The sequence below is a fragment of the Natator depressus genome, chromosome 8, assembly GCF_965152275.1.
Source record: "Natator depressus isolate rNatDep1 chromosome 8, rNatDep2.hap1, whole genome shotgun sequence".
Classification (NCBI taxonomy): domain Eukaryota; kingdom Metazoa; phylum Chordata; order Testudines; family Cheloniidae; genus Natator; species Natator depressus.
Window position 1 is genome coordinate 91,799,873 of NC_134241.1, and position 20,398 is coordinate 91,820,270.

Sequence of the window (20,398 nt, forward strand, 5' to 3'; positions counted from 1 at the left end):
TTTTAGGTCAGTTGCAATAAATATCTTTTATATTGCCGCTCATAATTTTATTTACCATAACTATGAAAATAAGGTTGGGTTATGTTTCCAAACTTGCTGTTGACTTCATTTTTGGAGTTGAGGCCAATGATTAAAGCAATATTTGAAGTTTTAACCTTAATTAAAAGGGGGAAAAAAGCAAATTATTTCCTCTTCTCTGCTTGTTTGACTGCTGTTAATGTCAACAAGAGTTGTTGCACATTGAGAGAATTAGTCTCCTAAGTCCTTTATCCTATTCTTAAAATGGTGTTGCACCATATTTGTCGTGCATAAGTGAGAATTTGTTTTCCAATCAGTGTAATCATTTTTATGAAGTTCTGAATAATTGAATCTGTAACATTAATTGTATAAACAAGACAGAAAATTTGCTCAAAGCAAAAGTCATATAAACAGAAGACATGTAATAATTTCTCTCATTTATTTTTTTCTCTCAACGTGACTGTTCATAAACAATTTAAATCTAAAATTGAATTGGCAGAAAGATCTTTTGAATGTAACTATTGTATGATTTATGATGAAGAATCCTGTGCATAATTGTCTATAGAATAATGCAAGTCCTGTGTTGCAAAGATTATTATTTCGTAGCCAATTATTGAGCACAAACTGATCACCAGCTAATGTCAGAAATAATTGTTCCCTTAAGCACAGTTGTGATCCAGTTGTGCTTGGCTTTCCTCTGAAGCAGTTGGTATAAGGAACTATCTGAGTCAGGGTCCCAGACTAAAAGGGATCACTGATCTGTTTCTTTATGGTAATCCCTGTATACACTTTTTATATTGAACGGTTTCTGCAAACTTGCCAAATGAATCAAGGTTTACTTTTACAGCATTTATCCGCTAGAAAGACAAAACAGTTTCTTCAGTTTTTTCTGCTGAAACTTCTAAGTTGAGCAGTTATGTGTTTCTGAATTTAATAATAATTTTCTTTTAAACTAGCTTTTGGAGTGTATGAGGAAGACTCTGGGCAAGGTAACGAACTGCTTCATTGCTGAAGAATTCTTGACTCAGATAGAAAACTTATTCCTTTCTAGCTACAAAAGTGAGAAGCAGAATAATACAACTGAAGAAAATAAGAACGTGTCCCCAAATGAATTGCCAATGTGATGGCTTTTTCAGTGTTGAAATTTCAGTTTAATGGACTAATATCCCTTGTTCCTCTTTCAAAGTTATTGTCTCAGTTGACAACAATAGGGACGTAATCCAGTATCTCAAGTAGTGTAATGGTTCTAAAAGACATTTAGAAAACCTCTAACAAATGTTTTCTGATTACATATGAAATTTTTATTTTTTACATTCTGAAAAATTATCAAATAGTATCACAAACATTGGGTTATAAGTTGGCCAGCAACCTATCATTGGGAAGGAAAAGCTGAAATACAGAACACTGTTTTTGTGCCTAAAGGAGAGGGTCCCTCCTCTAAGTCTTTGAAAATGGAATTTTGGCCTTCATTCTGTCCTCAGATACACATTGTATTGAGAGTTAGATGTGTACCTCAGAGGGAAGAATTTGTCCCGTAGTGCTTTGTGTCGTCTGTATTTGCATAATTCTGCAGATGAGATTTATACCACTCTATCACTGCAAAGATTATAGTCTAGTTGATACTAATTTTCCTGGTATCTACTCTAAACTTTTACTCTGCTCAATTTAATCCATTCTGTTTCTTTCTGACCCACTACAGACAATTTTTTTCTGGCATATCCTTCCCCACCTTCCATAATACATGGAAATAAGGCTAGCAGGTCATACTTATTTGTCACTTCTTGTTGTCACTGTTTTCAGTGGAAACAATAAGTTCTGGTTATTGCATGTTGCACTCTTTCCTTTCTATCTTCCATATTACAGAGACACAGTGCTATCTTGTTCTATCAGATCATCATGATTTGTCATTTTCAGTTGCCATTGTTTCGAATGGAAACAATAGCTTCTGGTTCTCACAGGTTAATGCGATATGGCAAAATCTAGCGCTGTATTGTAGCAGCCAGAAAAATGTTTGTCGCAACTGCATAACAAAAGAAAATGAAGTGCATGTGTCTCTTTACAATAGCAATTTAACAAGTAACTACAATGTTCGTATTGGCTTCTGATACAATTATACATTCATACAATTATATATTCAGATAAATTAGTGCAAGGTAAGCAGATTGATTTGTAATTGAATCTCAAGAGAAATACTGTTATCGGAAATCGTAACTTCTAAACATTTTATTGGCTGTATCACGGTGTGTAAATTGTTGTAGAAGGATATGCAGTGGTGGATTTCTTCCTGAATCATGGGCAAACTGTTGATGAGTGTACACTTACTACTGTATGTGAAGAATATCTTGGCCAAAATGTCTGAGATGTTTGAAAACAGAGTAACCAAGAACTTAGATTATCCCTGTGTTTATGGGATCTAGTTACCCTATAAAATGTACATTTTAATTGTCTATCTGGCCCTGTGTAACAAAAATTCGATTTAAAGTATTTCAGATTTACATCTTAACTTCATCTTGTTCTGTGCACTTAGGGAAAAAAAAAACTATATTAACAATTAAAAGTGAGGATTGCAAAACTTTAATATTGTGGGATCACATCCCAAGTAGATACCTGTTTCCAAGAAGGTAAAATCAGCTGTTGTTGTGTTTTCTAAAATGGAGTTTAGTCCTTTTTCATTTCAAAATGGACAATGCGGAACCTAATTTTAGAAAAAACATGGACATACATAACTAGAAACTCTTTCCAGGCTGTATTCAAGACCTATTGTCTTAATAATATTAGAGAACCTTTTGCACTGTGTAAATCTGCAGATAAGAGGCTTTGGATTCTAGTGTGATATGTATAGTCCATCAGTTTAAAAGCAGTGCAATCCTTATATATGTATACACGCACACATTGATCCAATCTGTGGACCTTTTATTTCCCCTAGATTGCATGTAATGTGAAATGCCATCTCTCTCCTCTTTCTTAAATGAAAGTATTGCATGGCTCTCAGTATTTCAAGCTGTAGACTACACATCTTGCTCACAAAAGAGATTTCCCATCTCCCACAGTTTAAATTTTGGAGTATTCCTTTATCAAGTATTGTGTTGCAGTTTTCAGTGGTTTTATACGTTACTCTATAAAAAAAGTCGTATTGTATATATCTGTACTAAAATATGTTGTAAATAGTTATTTGTAGAAACAAAATCATTTGTCAAAATACTTGAACCGCAAGTATAACTGCAGTACGTGGTAGACGTCATGTCTTTGTTCTGGGTGTTATGTTTCCCGTCATTTAAAAAAAAAAAAAAAATACTGTGAGACAGTACTGCTAAAATAATGGAAACTAAGTTTGCTGGCTGCGCTGCCCCCTTTTGAATGATTAAAGTGAGCAAAAAACATTAAAAATGATGTACACTTGATTTAAGAGTCGTATATACAGTGTCAACTAAGACGTTTTGGGTACAGAATGTTTTAAATTGTAGAGTCTGAGTCACTCTGACTTGCACATCAACACTCCGATCCTGCAATCCCATTCTCATGAGTGGACTCTTGTGCGTGCCCAGAGACCTGTTCACTCAGTTTACAAGTAGAATTAGGGTCCAAATTTGCTCAGTATACTTGTAGAAAAAATGGTTTTAACTGCTATTGCTGCAAACTTAATCCTGGATCTAAAATCCAGGCTGTTTTTTTTTCTGGTTCATGCATCGTAGCCAGTAATAAATATATTTTGTTTCACTGGCAGTAATTGGTCCAGTAAAAGTTATTACTTTGCCCATCTTCTCCCTGTCATATCCTGGGACCACAAGGCTACAAGAATACTGCAAACGAGTAATAAATGCAGCATTTGTAGTAATAGTTAACAGTTCTGTTGACAGTATGTGAACCAGAAGAGAACGCAGTTCACTCTTCCTTAGTGTTGTCAGCTATGCAGTGCTAATATGACTTTAAAAAATAGTAAAAACATATCTTTCTCACTATAGTAGCAAATCTGACTTGAAACATGCATAGGGAATAATTTCTTTTTACTAAGAAATCTCTATTTTTTTTACCCAGACATTTTTCTGACAAGCACCATGTTTTCAGTATGACTGTGCTAGAGTGTGCTATTTAATCTTTTATAACCTGTCCTATTTTGCCATGATCACTTGCTCAGAAGAGAGAAGAAAATAGTAAGCAGCATCTTAGAAGACCCAATTTAAACTGAAATACTCAACAACTAAAACCAAGTTGACCGAAGTACTTTAAATTGAATCTGTCTTGATGCTGTGATCAGCTGAGCTCACTGCAATATTATGAAACACCTCTCCTTTGGGAAATGAAAATGACAAGCTCTCTTCATCCACTGTATATGTTGTAACTACCATGAATGCTCTGTGTGTGTGCACTGAGTACATATATACTTACGTGTGTATTTGGCTGTTGCTCTAAGTTTTAAAGACCCAATTGTTTGCAGTATTTATTCACAGGGCTTTATACCATGTACTTCACTTGTACATCAATATCTTAAAAACCCCAAAATAAATAAGAAGTTAATTTCCTAGGAAAACTGTTTAAGTTGAAGGAATTCATGCACAGTACTGTCATTGCCCATGAGAAGTTATACACATTTACATGTTGCTCAGACATGGTTAGTATTCCTGGTAGCTATTTTTAGAATGTTCTTTCACTGAAAGATTGTGTATCAAGTAATCCTAGAGCTGTATTATTTGTTTGTAATAGTTCCCTGTCTCTTGAAATAACTTAAGAATTGGCTATGAAGCACAAATTAGCACTAAAAATGATGTGATTCACATAAGTTTGATAAGCACCAGTAGATGGAGCTCTGTTACACTGATATATTTAACTAAAAATATAATACTTTAATATAGCATTTCCCACCTGAAGATATTAGTGTTTTTGGAATGTTAGTTAGGCCTGATTGTTCCTTCTTTCCACCAATCCCTTCCCATAAAATCTTTAAAGTTTTTGTACTACATTAAAAACTGAGTATGAGAGAAGGGGAATCAGAAACACACTTGGTTCTAATATGCTATCACCCTGATTGCTTCGTTTCGATAGTGTATCAATTCTCCCCACCTTCTATTTACTTTTTGTCTTTTTAGAATATAAGGTAATTGGGGCATGGGCTGTCTTTTGTATAGCGCCTAGCACAGTGGGACCCTGATTCTGATCAGGGCTTATTATGGGTGCTACTGCAATGTAAATAATTCTGGTAATGATGGAAGTGTTCCCATTTTATAGATGGCACAGAGATCATGGAGACTTGCCTAAGGTCTAAGAAGTTGATCTTTGGTACTTATATGACCCCTATCACCGTAGTATCTGAGCACCTCACAATCTTTTTAATGGATTTATCCTAACGCCCCTGTGAGGTAAGAAAATGCTATTATCGTCATTTAACAGATGGGAACTGAGGAACAGAGAGGCTAAGTGACTTGCTCAAGGTCACATAAGAAGTCTGTGGTAAAGCAAGTGATTGAACTGCAATCTCCCAAGTCCTAGGCTAATGCTCAAACCGTCGGACCATCCTTCCTCAAGCATGTAATAGAGGCAGGAACCGAACCCTGTTCTCAAGACTCCCAGTCCTGGGTGGGAATTCATTAAATGAAATTGAGCTGATCTGAAATAAGAGTTTCGTCCCAAGCTGGGTGAGACGACATCTAGAAATCATTCTATCCAGTGTGTATAAGACAAATTATTAACTGGTTATTAGTTTTTATGGGCTGTAGATTGGGGTAGTTTTGCTTCTTTCATTTAGTCTTTTCATTCTTTTGACTGTCTTCTTTGGAAAGTTATCTTGTAATCCTTTAGGGCAGGTCTGATTGGGGTGATAGATAATAGATACATTTTCCATGATGGTCTTTTTTCACCAGGAAGTAATCCTGGCATAAATTCGGCTGATCTAACTGGGAACTGGATCAGGGAAGAAGGTATAGGAGTTATGGAGTGGAAAGGGACGAAGATAGAAGGAAAGCCGCACTGGGAGAGGGCAAAGCATACCACAAGAAGGAATGCTGAGGCAATGATGCACCAATGGGTCTGAAAAGGGAAAGGGAAGCCTACTGTGCTGTTACCGCTGATTGCCGAATAAGCCAGGAAAGGAAATATGTTTGCAGGGTGTTTTCATATAGTTCCATAGATTCAGCGTTATGGCAGTAGGTGGTTGTGAACCCTGAAATTCTGTTTGATGCTGAACAAAGTATTTAGTGGCCTAGACTAAAATATTCTGGTCATTTTGTATTGGAAGTGTCTTGCTGTTTAATATAGACCCTAGTGCCCTATGTCTGAGATTTAGAAGCAGGCAGAGAAAGTGTTCCCATGGAAGCAGAAAACATTGCAGAAATAATTCTGTGTACATTTCCTACAAGATTAGGTAGTTAATTAGTGTTTGCTGAACTAAATGGTTGATTCTTTTAGTACCTGGGCTTATTCTAGCATGGGTCCAAAAGAGGAAACTTGAATGGTTTTATGACATAGAGAAGGCACATCAGATACTGATTTTGTTTTTGAGATAAAAATCTTACATGAAGCAGTTTTTCTGTCCCCTCTTCTATCCCCACTTACATGCAGCAAAATTTTGTGCAGTGGTCTGATTATTTTGGTACGTTATGTAAATCTATCATGAAAGTTAAAAATAGAATTCTCCCCTTACCCAGACTGTTTTGCATCTCAAGGAGTTTGGCTGATGTGTCCGTCACTGATTACCTCTTCTGTCCCATAATGTTACGGGGCAAAATATTTCTGCACCTGGCCACCTACTGATGGGGGAGGCAACAAATGTAATTTTCAATATAGTAAATGACAAAGGCAATAAAGATCTTCCCACGGGTAGGGGGTAGACTATCAGTAGTTCCACCACTGCTGTACTCCTCCAGTATCAGGCATCTTTTCCAGTTATCTGTAGCTCTCCTGTCTGTGTGACCTTGGGCAAACCACTTAACTTCTTTGTGTTTCAGTTTCCTTACCTGTAAAATGGGGATAATACCTACCAATAAAATCTGGCGTAAGGATAAGTCCATTAAGGTTTCTAAAGCACTTTGGACATGTCTACACAGCAGCTAGACACCGATAGCTGGCCCGGGCTAGCCGACTCTGGCTCAGGCTGTGGAGCTGTTTCATTGCTGTGTAGACTTCCGGACGCAGGCTGGAGCCCTTGCTCTAGGACACTGCAAGGTGGGAGGGTTCCAGAACCTGAGCTCCAGCCCGAGCCCTGAAGTCTACACAGCAATGAAACAGCCCTGAGGCCCAAGCCCCCCAGGCCTGAGTTGGTGGGTATGGGCCAGCCGTGAGTTCTTCTTTGTTGTGAAGACATACCCTTTGAGATCATTGGATATGCATGAGCAAAGTATTATTAAAAAGTGGCAGAACACTACATTTATACGGCACTTTACAAACTCATAAGAGCAGCCATACTGGGTCAGACCAAAAGATCATCTAGCCCAGTATCCTGTCTTCTCACAGTGGCCAATTCTAGGTGCCCCAGAGGGAATGAACAGAACTGGTAATCATCAAGTGATCCTTTCCCTGTTGCCCATTCCCAGCTTCTGGCAAACAGACACCATCCCTGCCCATCCTGGCTAATAGCCATTAATGGAGCTATCGTCTGTGAACTTATCTGGTTCTTTTCTGAACCTGGTTATAGTCTTGGCCTTCACAACATCCTCTGGCAAAGAGTTCCACAGACTGACTGTGTGTTGTGTGAAAGTATACTTCCTTTTGTTTGTTTTGTCAACTATCAAACTTGTCAACTATCTTGAGTAGTTTTGTATCATCTGCAAATTTTGCCACCTCGCTGTTTACCCCCTGTCAAGGTTCCTTCCCCACTCTGAATGCTAGGGTACAGATGTGGGGACCTGCATGAAAACCTCCTAAGCTTATCTTTACCAGCTTAGGTCAAAACTTCCCCAAGGTACAAAATATTCCACCCTTTGTCCTTGGATTGGCCGCTACCATCACCAAACAAATACTGGTTACTGGGGAAGAGCTGTTTGGAAATGTCTTTCCCCCCAAATACTTCCCAAAACCTTGCACCCCACTTCCTGGACAAGGTTTGGTAAAAAGCCTCACCAATTTGCCAAGGTGACTACAGACCCAGACCCTTGGATCTTAAGAACAATGAACAATCCTCCCAACACTTGCACCCCCCTTTTCCTGGGAAATGTTGGATAAAAAGCCTCACCAATTTGCATAGGTGACCACAGACCCAAACCCTTGGATCTGAGAACAGTGAAAAAGCATTCAGTTTTCTTACAAGAAGACTTTTAATAGAAATAGAAGTAAATAGAAGTAAAGAAATCCCCTCTGTAAAATCAGGATGGTAGATACCTTACAGGGTAATTAGATTCAAAACATAGAGAATCCCTCTAGGCAAAACCTTAAGTTACAAAAAAGATACACAGACAGAAATAGTTATTCTATTCAGCACAATTCTTTTCTCAGCCATTTAAAGAAATCATAATCTAACATGTACCTAGCTAGATTACTTACTAAAAGTTCTAAGACTCCATTCCTGGCCTATCCCCGGCAAAGGCAGCATAAAGACAGACACACAGACCCTTTGTTTCTCTCCCTCCTCCCAGCTTTTGAAAGTATCTTGTCTCCTCATTGGTCATTTTGGTCAGGTGTCAGCGAGGTTACCTTTAGCTTGTTAACCCTTTACAGGTGAGAGGAGTTTTCCTCTGGCCAGGAGGGATTTTAAAGGGGTTTACCCTTCCCTTTATATTTATGACACCCCCTTTTCCAGATCATTTATGAATATGTTAAATAGGACCGGTCCCAGTACAGACCTGTGTGGGATACCACTATTTACCCCCCTCCATTCTGAAAACTCACCATTTATTCCTACCCTTTGTTTCCTATCTTTTAACCAGTTACTAGTCCATGGGAGGACCTTTCCTCTTATCCCATGACAGCTTACTTTGCTTAAGATCCTTTGATGAGGGACCTTGTCAAAGGCTTTCTGAAAATCTAAGTACACTATATCCACTGGATTACTCCTTGTCCACATGCTTTTTGATCCCCTCAGAGAATTCTAGTAGATTGTTGAGGCATGATTTCCCTTTACAAAAACCATGTTGACTACCCCCAACAAATTACATTCATCTATGTGTCTGACATATTTGTTCTTTATTATAGTTTCAGCCAGTTTGCCTGGTACTGAAGTCGGGCGTACTGGCCTGTAATTGCCAGGATCACCCCTGGAGCCCTTTTTAAAAGTTGGTGTCATATTAGTTATCCTCCAGTCATTTGGTACAGAAGCTGATTTAAATGATAGGTTGCAGACTAGTTAGTATTTCTGCAGTTTCACATGAGAGTTCCTTTGGAACTCTTTGGTAAATACCATCTGGTCCTGGTGACTTATGACTGTTTAGTTTATCAATTTGTTCTAAAACCTCCTCTAATGACACCTCAATGTAGGACAGTTCCTCAGATTTGTCACCTAAAAAGAACGGCTCAGGTTTGGGAATCTCCCTCACATCCTCAGCCGTGAAGACTGATGCAAATAATTCATTTAGTTTCTCCGCAATGGCCTTATCGTCCTCGAGAGCTCCTTTAGCATCTCAATCGTCCAGTGTCTCCACTGGTTGTTTAGCAGGCTTCCTGCTTCTGATATACTTAAAAAAAAAAAAATTCTATTACTTTTTGAATCTTTGGCTAGCTGTTCTTCAAATTCTTTTTTGACTTTCCTAATTATATTTTTACACTTGTGAGCAGATCCTCAACTCATGTACATTATAGCTCCATTGAAGTCAAGGGCTGACAGTTTACACCAGTTGAGGAGATCTCTGAGTTAAAAAACTCCAGAATGAAAACAAAAAAAACGGAGTTTATAACATAAAAGAGACAAGAGAAGTGGAAGACAAGACATGGCTAAGAAAGGAAGGGTGAGGAGAGAGGGTTGGTGAGGCTAAAGAAGGAAATGCACCTAAAAGAACTGGTCTTGGAGGTGGTGCACTGACTTGACTGGGAGACTCTTCCAAGGTGACAGGGTAAAAGAGTCAAAGGTGAGCAGTTGGGGAGGAGTGTGGAGTGCAAGTAGAGGTGTTTGAGGAAATGAGAGCAGAGATGCAGGCAGGGAGAGTGAAGGTGCTGTAGTAAGAGACAGGAAGCTAGCTAAGGGATGGATTTGAGGAGATGGGTGATAAGTTTGGAGTGGCTGGAGAGGAGGATGATTTCATTTGCAGTATTTTCAATGGATTGAAGAATGGAAGGCTGTGAAGGAGGTTACAGTAATCACAGACACATGACCAAACCATGGGCAACAGCTTTAGTAATGTGGGAGGGGAGTGAAAAGAAGGTAGATATCAGTGATACTAAAGAGGAAGAAGCAACATGGCTTAGCAAGAGACTGAATACCAGGAGAGAAGAACTGAAACAAACCACACCACATATATTATAAAAAAAATATGAAATTAGAGTTGGAAATACTACTACTTAGCAATTTCACATGTAGGTCTCAAAGTTCTTTCCAAAGGCGTGTAGATACTATTTTCATTTTACAGAGGGAAAAACTGAGACACAGAGCAGTGCAGTGACTTGCTCAAGGTCACAAAATGAGCCAGTACAGGAAACAGGAGTAAATCTAGAAATTTACCTACTTCATCTTCCTGGCAATGAAGGATTATTCCCTACACTGTATTTTATAACAATTGTTCTTATTCAATTCCAGATAGAGAGGGAGCTAAGCCACCAATTTCAGCTCCAGGTCTGAGCTTCCTTAAAGTTTAAGGGTATTTGGATCTGCTGGTTTGGTTTAGGCCCATATTTAGTTGTAAATATGAATTGGCAACCACTGTAGCTTCCTAATAATTCATCCACTATTTACAATGCCTTAAATTAAAATAAAGGGCAGGCTCTGGGAAAACCCCTGTGGAGGTAGAGTTTGAATATGGGTTTTTTCCAGGACCCATTCCTGTGAGTTACAGAGTGCCTGAGGGTGCTCAACATCTTGCACAAGCTGCTCAGCGTATCTCAGTTTCAGGCGTTTGTGCTTAACCAACTCTGCGGGCAATGAGCAAGTCGAACGTCTGACCTCTACTGGCAGCAGTAGGAAGATGTGAAAACAGTGACTCGTGTAGGGTGGACTGTTAAGGAATTTGGAACATTGCCCACAGAGCAATTACCCCACCATCAGAAATTTGAGTATCTCCAGAAACTGCCATGACAATATCAACCACTCTATAAGGTAACAGAACAAGTGTGAAAGTTTTTGTATGTTTTATTGGTTTGGGCTAAATAGTACATCAAAGGGAAGTAGGAGGGGCAGAAACCATCCTTGCTAGAAGGAAGGAATGCCCCAGCTGTTTTAGAAATGAAAGTATAATCTGCAACTGAAGAAACTGTCAACCCAGCATCGATTTGACATTGCAGCTGCTCTGGGATTTTATTGGAGCAGAGTAAAAGGAACTTTTGGTATAGCAAAACAAAACTGAAATCCCCAAGCAATAAGAAACCAGACAATACAACTGCACGGGAGCTGCAAGACAGAGGATTGGGAAACTATGGCCGCCTTACTGCTTTGTGCTCCCTTCAGAGGAGGAGCAGATTGTGTGATCATGGAGGAGACAGTGGAGTCCAGGGATCCAAGAGAAAAGGAAGCATTAGTCAGAGCTATCTCTCTGTGGTTCTGCCAGCCTAGCCCTGTCCTTGGCAGCACAGCTCCTTTTGGAGCCATACTGCTCCTCACTCCATTGTTCATGCCTGGGGCTACTACCCCCTCACCAAAGACAGTGGAAGCATGGGAGCTGATGTTCCTAGGAGCAGTATTATCCAAATGGTATTTGCCATGCCAAGGAGACTGAGGGCTGGTCCACCCATCCGCTTCTCCTGCCTGCGGTATCATCGCCCCGACACAGATCCTAATGAGCACCCCTTCCTAGCTGCCGATCAGGACTGCTCTGAGGGGAATCCAAGCTTCTGTGCTCTGAATGCCCTGGGGTGCATTAAGCTCCTGGAACCTCAACGGCGTCCTGCCGCTGCCCCAATCTTGTGGTCCCAGTCACGCGCTCAGGCCGTAGACCTTCTAACCGGCACCCCCTCTGAGTGCTTTAACCTGCCATGCAACTGCCTAGCCCTCCTAGGTCCAGCGCTAACTCTTCAGTAGGAGGTCTCTCAGACCTCCACCAAAAAGGTGTGAAGCTTCTGGTTTACAGTTTAACTCCCTCAGGGGCACCCAGCAGTTGTAAACGGTCAACGCACACACTTTGTTCAGTTACTCGACTTTATGCTCTTTACTTAACAGATAAAGCACAGGAGAGTACCTCTCATACAAAACAATGACACCTTCCGACATGCAATGTCTCACTAGCTCACCCTTCCCGTGCGTGTTCTTGAGGGATCAGATGTGTTTTGTCAGGCAGGCAGCGTCCTCTGGCCCCTTGCCTACCTTGCAGCTGCAGCCTCCTTCATCTTAAACTAGTGCAAAATGGTTCTTTTTCTCTTCTCTCTTATACTAGCACTGGTGCTCCTGGTCTGCTATCTCTTGATCCCAGTCTTCTAGCGGCTGTGTTTCTTCTCCAGCTGCAGCTTCTGCTCTAGCTGTTGAGCGGTCCACGGTTCCTGTTGCCGTGGTGTATTCAGCCTGGACGGAATGTGGTGCTGCCTCTGTCAGGCTCTTCCTTGTTTGTCAGGGTGGGGAACCTCAACCCATAGTTGGGGCAGCAAATCCTTTGGGAGACAAAGAGACACCCCACACACTCCCCAGAAACCAGATGAGAGTGAGAGAGCCCCATCTCAAACTTACACCCACAGGTTGAGGGGTGAGAAGGGCCATGTGAGAGCTCAGCCCCAGAGGCTCTAAAGAGGGAAATTATACAGACTGGTGGACAAGTGACACTATGGAATTTTGAAGGACGTATGCTGGCTTGCTTGCAAAATATTTACTATATGAAATTATAAAAGGTAAGGGCAAAAATGCCATTTGCAGACTCAGCCTGTCCAGGAATTAAGACAGTGCACTCCCCTAGGCTGCTGGCGGGCACCTTAGTTATACCCACTTCTTTAGGGGGAGATGTGACAGCTAAGGCAATTTCGTGCAATATCCTGGACAAACCATATTGAATTAAGTTTATGCATCATTGTGGGCCAAGGATTGTATGTAAATCCATGGGGGAGGGAGATCACAGCCCTCCAAAAACTAAGAAGAGTGGGGTGGGTAAGCAAATTCATTCAGGTTGTAACATCTCCAGAGAGCTACCACCACCTGGAGGGAGGCTTGCATACACTAGTTCACACTGGATTCTGCAGGGACCAACAAAGAAAGGAGTTTTGAGTAAATAGCTGAGTTAAAACTGACTCAAGGCCTTCATTCTGATCCAGCAAATGGGCAAGACCTTTGGTCTAAGGCGTGCTGCCAGTCCTTCCTGAGAAGGGCTGGAAAGACTTGTCTGTTCTGTGTTCTTGTTCTGAGCTGTAGGGGTTATGAACTTGTAACCACAAGAAAACTCCTTGGTGTGGTTTGAAGGACTGTTCACCTGCCAGAGTCCTTGGAGTCAGGGGGTGATCTCTGGTAAGCTTAGAATGCAGGTAGGTTCTTTTATTCTTTTTAATGTTTTCTCTATCATGCTTTTTCCTTAAGAGTAAATATGCTTGCGTAGGAAGAGCTGTCTGTTAACTTAACTGTGGCAATTACACTGTTTACTGTTTCTGAGGAGAAAAGTAAAGCAGGCCTGCTTAGGCTGTCTGACTTTGCTGGACTATAGGCAGGGAGCTGAATAGCCTGAAAATACCTCAGTCAGGAGTGGGAGAGATGCGTGTCTCAGCCCAGGAGAAGCAACGGCTGGGGATCCAGAAACCTATGAGTTGATGCCTTTGCTGGACCATAGAAGGGAAATACATGTGCTGTTGCCCTGAATTGTGACATCCCTCATCCCATCTCTAATTACGGTATTTCTCCCCCATAATATCAGGGCAGTGAGGCTTCCACAAACACCAGCGTGGGTTGCTGTCCTCCCTTTTGTGTGTTTCCTTGATCCAGTTCCCATCTGCACATGGCCCTAACTGATTTTATACATTCAGGAGATGGAAACGGACAGAAAGAAGGGGCTCGGGCACGCTCACATTATCTTAAAAAACTGTGTTTGTGTTTTCTGACCCACAGGGCAGGCCCAATGGCATTTCTGTGTTTGGAGAAGCCACGTTTTATATTGGGGTGTGTGTTGTTTGCCTGTCGTGTTTCCTTGCTCAGCAGGAGGGAGGGAGGCAGGGTGGAATGGTGGGGAGTTATTGCCACTCCCTGAAGGTATAATTGAAGAAGGTGCAGCTCGCTGACTTCTCTGTGGGTTTTCTGTATTGCCAGAGACCAGTTGTTTGTGAGCAGAACCTGTCCAGCAGGTCTGATTTGGGTTGAGTAATAGGGAGCGGCTCACCAATACACAAAAACGAGGAGACTGGCTGTCAGTGGGCTTAGTTTTCAGACAGCCCTTGCCATTTCTTCCCACAGGCTTCTTCCTCTCTTTCTCCCTTGAACATGGAATCTAGATTTGGAGTTGTGCTGGTTTTGATCTTGGCAGCTGCATCATCATCTACCCAGAAGAACTGTATCTGTGCAACCAACAGACGGGCTCTATGCACTGAAGACACATCTGGGAACTGCTTCTGCACGTTGGTGGGTTCAAGTCAAAGAGTGAATTGTTCAGTGTTGACTTCAAAATGCCTACTGATGAAGGCAGAAATGAGCTCCGCAAAGGGCAGGCGCTTCTCTAAACCTGAGCATGGCTTTTTAGACAATGATGGAGTTTACAATCCAGACTGTGAGAACAGTGGTATCTTCAAAGCCAGGCAATGCAATCAGACCGACACCTGCTGGTGCGTGAACTCTGCTGGGGTGAGAAGAACTGATAAGGGTGACAAAAACCTAAAATGCAGTGAACTAGTCAGAACTAACTGGATCTTCATCAAACTGAAACACAAGGAGAGGTCTAAAGCTTTCCATGCTTCTGAAGTGGCAAATGGTCTGAGACAAATCATTCAGAACAGATACAAGCTGCATCCAAAGTACATCACTGCCATTGAGTATGAATACCCATTCATCCATATTGACCTGAAGCAAAATGCTTCCCAGAAATCCAACGGAGATGTCGATATAGCTGATGTGGCTTATTACTTTGAAAAAGATGTTAAACTTGACTCCATATTTCACCGTAGTAATGCGTTCAACCTCTCCGTTAACGGAGAGCCTTTGGATGTGGAAGGAATTTTAATTTACTATGTGGATGAAAAGCCACCGGAGTTTTCTATGAAACGTCTGACTGCTGGCGTTATTGCTGTGTTGGCAGTAGTGATATTGACTATTATTGCTGGGATTACTGTACTGGTTATTACCAGGAGGCGGACCGGGAAGTATGAGAAGGTCGAGATCAAGGAGATGGGTGAAATGAGACGAGGACAGAACTCATAGCTGCCTTAATCTGAAGACAGAAATTAAGACTTTGATGAGAAGGAAGCAGAAATGGCAAGATTATTCAATGTTTGTGTGGGGATGCTGGGGTATTTTTTATTTCTAGTTTTAAAACAACGGTTTTCTAAAATCCTAAATGAGCTTAGATTAGTAAAGTGGTATTAACTAGTATAAATTAATTTGAGAGTTGATTATTAAAATCACCTGAAAAGAAAAGATGAGCATCTTAGCCCAAAGTTTTCCAATTGTACAGTTGTATTTTTAAGGGGACAAGAAAGTTATTTGTACTTCCTAACCTAGCTATTTAGCGTAATTTATAATACCTACATTTGTATTACTAAAGAGCCTGTTAAACTTGTTTAAACATTTTATGAGGACTTTTTTTTGCACAGTCAGGTGCTGAAGCTTGAATATGTGCTGTCTGACTCACTTGTATAATTAGGGTTGGCTTTCTGTTTTCAATGACATTTTTAAAGTTACTATCTTTGATGAAGTTGCTGGAACTTTTTTGTTTTCACCAACTTTAAACTTAATAAATTCCACCCAAAACAAAACAAAAAATTTGTGATCTCTTCCAGACTAACACAGCTGCTACTCTGAAACCTTCCAGACTTACGGTATCACAGCCTTCTGTGCTGACTCATTTGTCGAAGGAATATAAAACATAACTTTCCAGGTGCAAATATTCTGAAATTCAAAGTTGATCAGACAACCTTGTGCTCTAATCCTGCACATGCTTTCCAATGAGGGTCTGACCACTTGTAGTCATTACAGATTCATTGGCACTTTTTCTAAGAGTGGGAGAGCTAACCTTGCTTTCCTGGCCAAATTCCAACTCTGGTCATTGGTTTCTCTCTATCCAAACGTCCCTTGCAGTTCCAATAGAAAAAGGTATTCTTCACTGTTTAACAGCCCACAGCAATACCACACAATGTTTTAGGACAAGTTGTGACGAGACCTTTACCTCATTCAAGCTGTAGGGGAAATTGAGGTAAGCAGAATGTAATTACCCAACCCGGAACTTGGCCAAGACATCAGAATTGGACACTAGTCACCTACCACTATACAAAATCTTTTGCTATGTAGCATCATCACCTTAAAGGACAAAGGGAAAGAAGGGAAAAAAATGGGGGTGGGGAGGGAATAATGGTAGTTCTTAAATGTTGGAATACTGGCAGAATTGGTGCATTCTCCGGGCTGCTGATGGACATCTAAAGTTCTATCAGACTAATTAGATTTCTTTCAAAACATGATCACTTCAAGCAGGCATTCCAACAGGGTCAGCCATCTGATTCACATAATCTGCCCTCAATTTCACTGTTTTGCAAACCAAATAACCATCCATTGTTGTGTGGCTCCTATGGATAATTGTTTACTAAAGACACATGAAAACTCCAATGCCCAGGAAAAAATGATGGGACTTAGTGTGGCCATGGGATTGGATACTCGAATGGGCATCAGGGACTGGGTTCTATTTCCAGCTTTGCCAGTGACCTGCTGTGTGACATAGGACAAGTTACTACACCTTTCTGTTCCTCAGTTTCCCCATCTGTGATGGAGATGATACTGACCCTTCCCTACTTTGAAACTGCTTTGAGATATATGGATAAAAATTGCTATATAGGAGCTAAATGCTGTTGTTATTCACTTATTTGTAAGAATCAATTGGGCTTTATTACAGGAAGACCAACTGACTGCAATTGTTGTAATACAGTAAAGCTTGAAAGCAGATGCATATTATTTATTTCACATTTTTCCACCAATATGACATTAGATTTTGTATCATCCTGCCAGAAACATCAACACACAATTCAAATATTAAGAATTTTGGGGCTGGGACTATCATTTATTAATATGCTTGTGCACTGCCTCGCACAGCAGAGTCCAACCTGTTTGTGGTCTTTAAATACCACTGCAGTATAAATGTTAACTAATAACGAGAGATGGGCCTGAACCAAATCCCCAGATCAGAATTCCCCCACACTATAGGTAAGTTCTGAGACTAGCCTCGTTCCATACCCAAACTTTGTGATTGGCCTTGCTCTGTATAATGAGCTGAACTAAAAAATCTGAACCTGAGCATCCCTTAACTTTGGAGATACTTGATATCTCTTGGAGCCCTCCTTTCTTCCACAGAAAATGTGCAACACGGGCAGTGGCAAAGCAGTCCTGGCATTGCCTTACCAAGGGGTCTCAGCCAGGAGGACCGTCTTCCGGGATGATGACGTTGTACAGTCTCCATGCCCGTTTGATCTTTGACTTCTTTTCTGACATTGCCCCCACGGGTGCCAGTTGTAGCAGTGTTTTCTTTTTTATGACAGAGAGACCAGTTCACTAGGAACTGGATTGCCATCACCAAAACCCATTTCTAATACAGGCCAAAGCATAGCCACTAGATGCTAACGCCACCAACCAATCACTACGACAACGGATTTGACCTAGAAAATCAGAGATAAAAGACCTATATTCTAGTAGTAGTTGCCTGAACCACATCCGTTACTACTATAATGTTATATCTGGGCTGTTCGTATGATGCAGATTAAACTCTCTCTCTTATGCACACACAGCCTTAGTAATGCAGGAATTGGGAGTGCAATAACAGCCACTTCTTCAGCCCCTGAGCTGAAAAATAAGGGTTACAAACCCCAAGCATCCCTTGTATGAGGATTTGTGGCCACTGCAGGTGATTGTGAATCCAATGGCCACCCCGCCAACTCTCCATAGGCACATCCACACTGCTTTATGTGGATTCCATCTCTGCCACATGCAAGTGTTTCAGAGTTTCCTTGCAGGTTCACTCCATGTTGCCCACTCCAATGAAGCCACAGTGGTTCTATTGCATTAGGGACCTTTGGTGGCCCCAAAGCAGCTGGGTAAATTTCACGGTGGGTGAATTTAGTGGCATTATTTACATTACAACTCCAGTTTACTGGAGTTTGGCTATTATTTTTCTTGCGTCTATATACATACTCTATGCCTAAGAATGTCAGCCCGACTGGCAGGCTGGATGGCTTTAAAGGGGTGGAATTCCAACTAGTGCAACCCCTTTACACCCACTGAGCTGGGCTGGATGTTGAATTTTTAAAAAAATTTGGCCATCAGCATCAGGGCTGTTTTTATGAAAAATCTGGCCCCCATTGTGAATGTTGAGCACTTGAAAATCTGTTCTTGGATTATTTCTTCCACAAGAATATAACAAAGGAAGATGCAACACTATTAAAATCCTGGGGAAATTATTGGATTCATATCAAATTGTTTAACTTACTGTGGGAATTTGGTACAGTTTTATCAACTGGATTCCAACAGTTTATACCAACCACCAGAATTTCACCAAAGTGAGCCAGTGGAAATCTGAGACTGTTAGGGCTTGATCCCGCTCTTTTTTAGTACCTGAATGGCTCCTCAATGCTTGGGGCCCTAGGGATGTTCCAGTTGGGAGTAGAAATTGGTGACAGTCAGGTATTTCTTTTGATACAGTTTTGTGTATTTACAAAGAATGTACAAAGTCCTTTGTCTCTGAACACAGAAGGAATCAAGTAGCAGGAAGAGGCTTCTTTTGCTTACAGCACCAAGAACACCGTATTCAGCCTGCACCACTGATCCAAAAACCTCTCTTTAGGTTTCTTCCAGGGTCAGACGCCATGTTTTCAGCTGCTCCTTCTGGCTGTTTGGCTGTCCCTCGGTCTCCCAATTTTGTCTGTTCTGCCTTCTCTCACACACACCTGCTCAGACCAATACCAAGGGCAACCCTCCACCCACTAGCTAGTGCTTGTTTCTGGGCAGACTCTATTAGACCTTGTTTTAGGTGTAGCCCTTTAACTGTCTCTACAACTACCTTAAGTGTAGGGTGTGTTCACACAAATTTTAACTCAATGCACAACAAGGTTTCACCCAGCTCCTAATAATATCAAAATTCTCAGGATTGGGCCTTACTTGAAGCTTTGTAGCACTCAGAACACGTGTACTCCCTTACTACAAGAGGAGCTGCATTTCTTCAAAGGGATCAAATCCTGAAATGCACCTGTCCCAGGGTTTTTTGGACTCTGCTTCATGTTATGCCAGTGACGTTTTCCATTACTAGAGTTTGGCTTATTACAAAGGAATTGGGGGCAGTTTTCCGAATGAGGGAGAGGAATAAATCAGACCAATGATCAGTTAAATATTAGGGGCCAAATTCGGCTCTCAATTCTATCCATGCAATTATACCCAGTTTTTTTCAATAGGGTTGCATGGGTATAGTTAGGAACAGAATTTCTAAAAAGCGAGGCCGTTTTCACTATTGTTTGGGGCTGAGAATTAGGAGTTTGGGATTTTCTTCCTACCCCTGTAACTGGCTTGCTGAGTAATTTTTGGTGAATCAGTTTTTAACCTTTGTGTTCTGAGTCCTCATATGTAGCATGGGGGTGACAGCACCAAACCACATTTCCTTAGTGATCTGATTTCCACTGATGAATGGTTAGTATCAGTAATAAAAACAGTATGAACAACAATTAGCCATGGCAATGGCTGAGTAGAAGCATACAGCTGACCAAGTTGTATCACATGGAAGATCCTAGCAGATAAAACAAAATATTTTGAGCAGCTGTAGTGGTATTTTGGGAGCTTTCGTCTTTTTTAGGGGATAGGGTAGAGACAAGACATTCATACAGTATCATCCATGCTATTATAAATTAGCAAAGAACCACTGACTAAAACATATGGGTTGTGGTCAGTTATTTCTTTATATGTCATTGTGAACCAGTGGTCTCTGTGTGGTGCTCCATGACAGGAAAAGCACTAAGGTACTCAAGTGGGGGTGATGCCATATATGTCACCAATTATTCAAAAGAACAGAGAGATTAATTGTAGCACAGAGAACACCTCTGTGAATTATGTCATTCTAATTGGAGTAAAGCCATGTAAAGCTACCAGAGGAAGAGGACTTTAATAAACTCAACATACTTCCCAAATGCCCTTGCTAAGTTCTCATTCCTCTCCTGCTGCTCCAGTCACATTGCCTCT

The 20,398-nt window shown here is 41.0% G+C and overlaps 2 protein-coding genes across 6 annotated transcripts in view; both read left to right on the forward strand.

Moving 5' to 3' along the window:
* MYSM1 (Myb like, SWIRM and MPN domains 1) overlaps positions 1-4,639 on the forward strand; it is a 30,710-nt gene extending 26,071 nt beyond the window's left edge. For 3 of the 5 annotated variants that reach the window (XM_074961652.1, XM_074961648.1, XM_074961651.1), the window contains exon 20: positions 975-4,637. In XM_074961652.1, the coding sequence (XP_074817753.1) occupies positions 975-1,142 (168 nt within the window). In that variant the 3' untranslated portion in view covers positions 1,143-4,637. Of the gene's footprint in view, positions 1-974 lie in introns of all 5 variants that reach the window. The other 2 variants (XM_074961650.1, XM_074961649.1) reach the window with 2 other exon arrangements.
* A 4,601-nt stretch (positions 4,640-9,240) lies between these two features.
* On the forward strand, positions 9,241-15,936 carry TACSTD2 (tumor associated calcium signal transducer 2). Its single transcript, XM_074961653.1, has 2 exons — positions 9,241-14,149; positions 14,441-15,936. The coding sequence occupies exon 2, from the start codon at positions 14,468-14,470 to the stop codon at positions 15,395-15,397; it is 930 nt and encodes a 309-aa protein (XP_074817754.1). The 5' UTR covers positions 9,241-14,149; positions 14,441-14,467; the 3' UTR covers positions 15,398-15,936.
* Positions 15,937-20,398: the final 4,462 nt, after the last annotated feature.

Excerpts from the sequence above, each read along its gene's own strand:
- TACSTD2 (XM_074961653.1), top strand. The coding sequence starts at position 14,468 with ATGGAATCTAGATTTGGAGTTGTGCTGGTTTTGATCTTGGCAGCTGCA.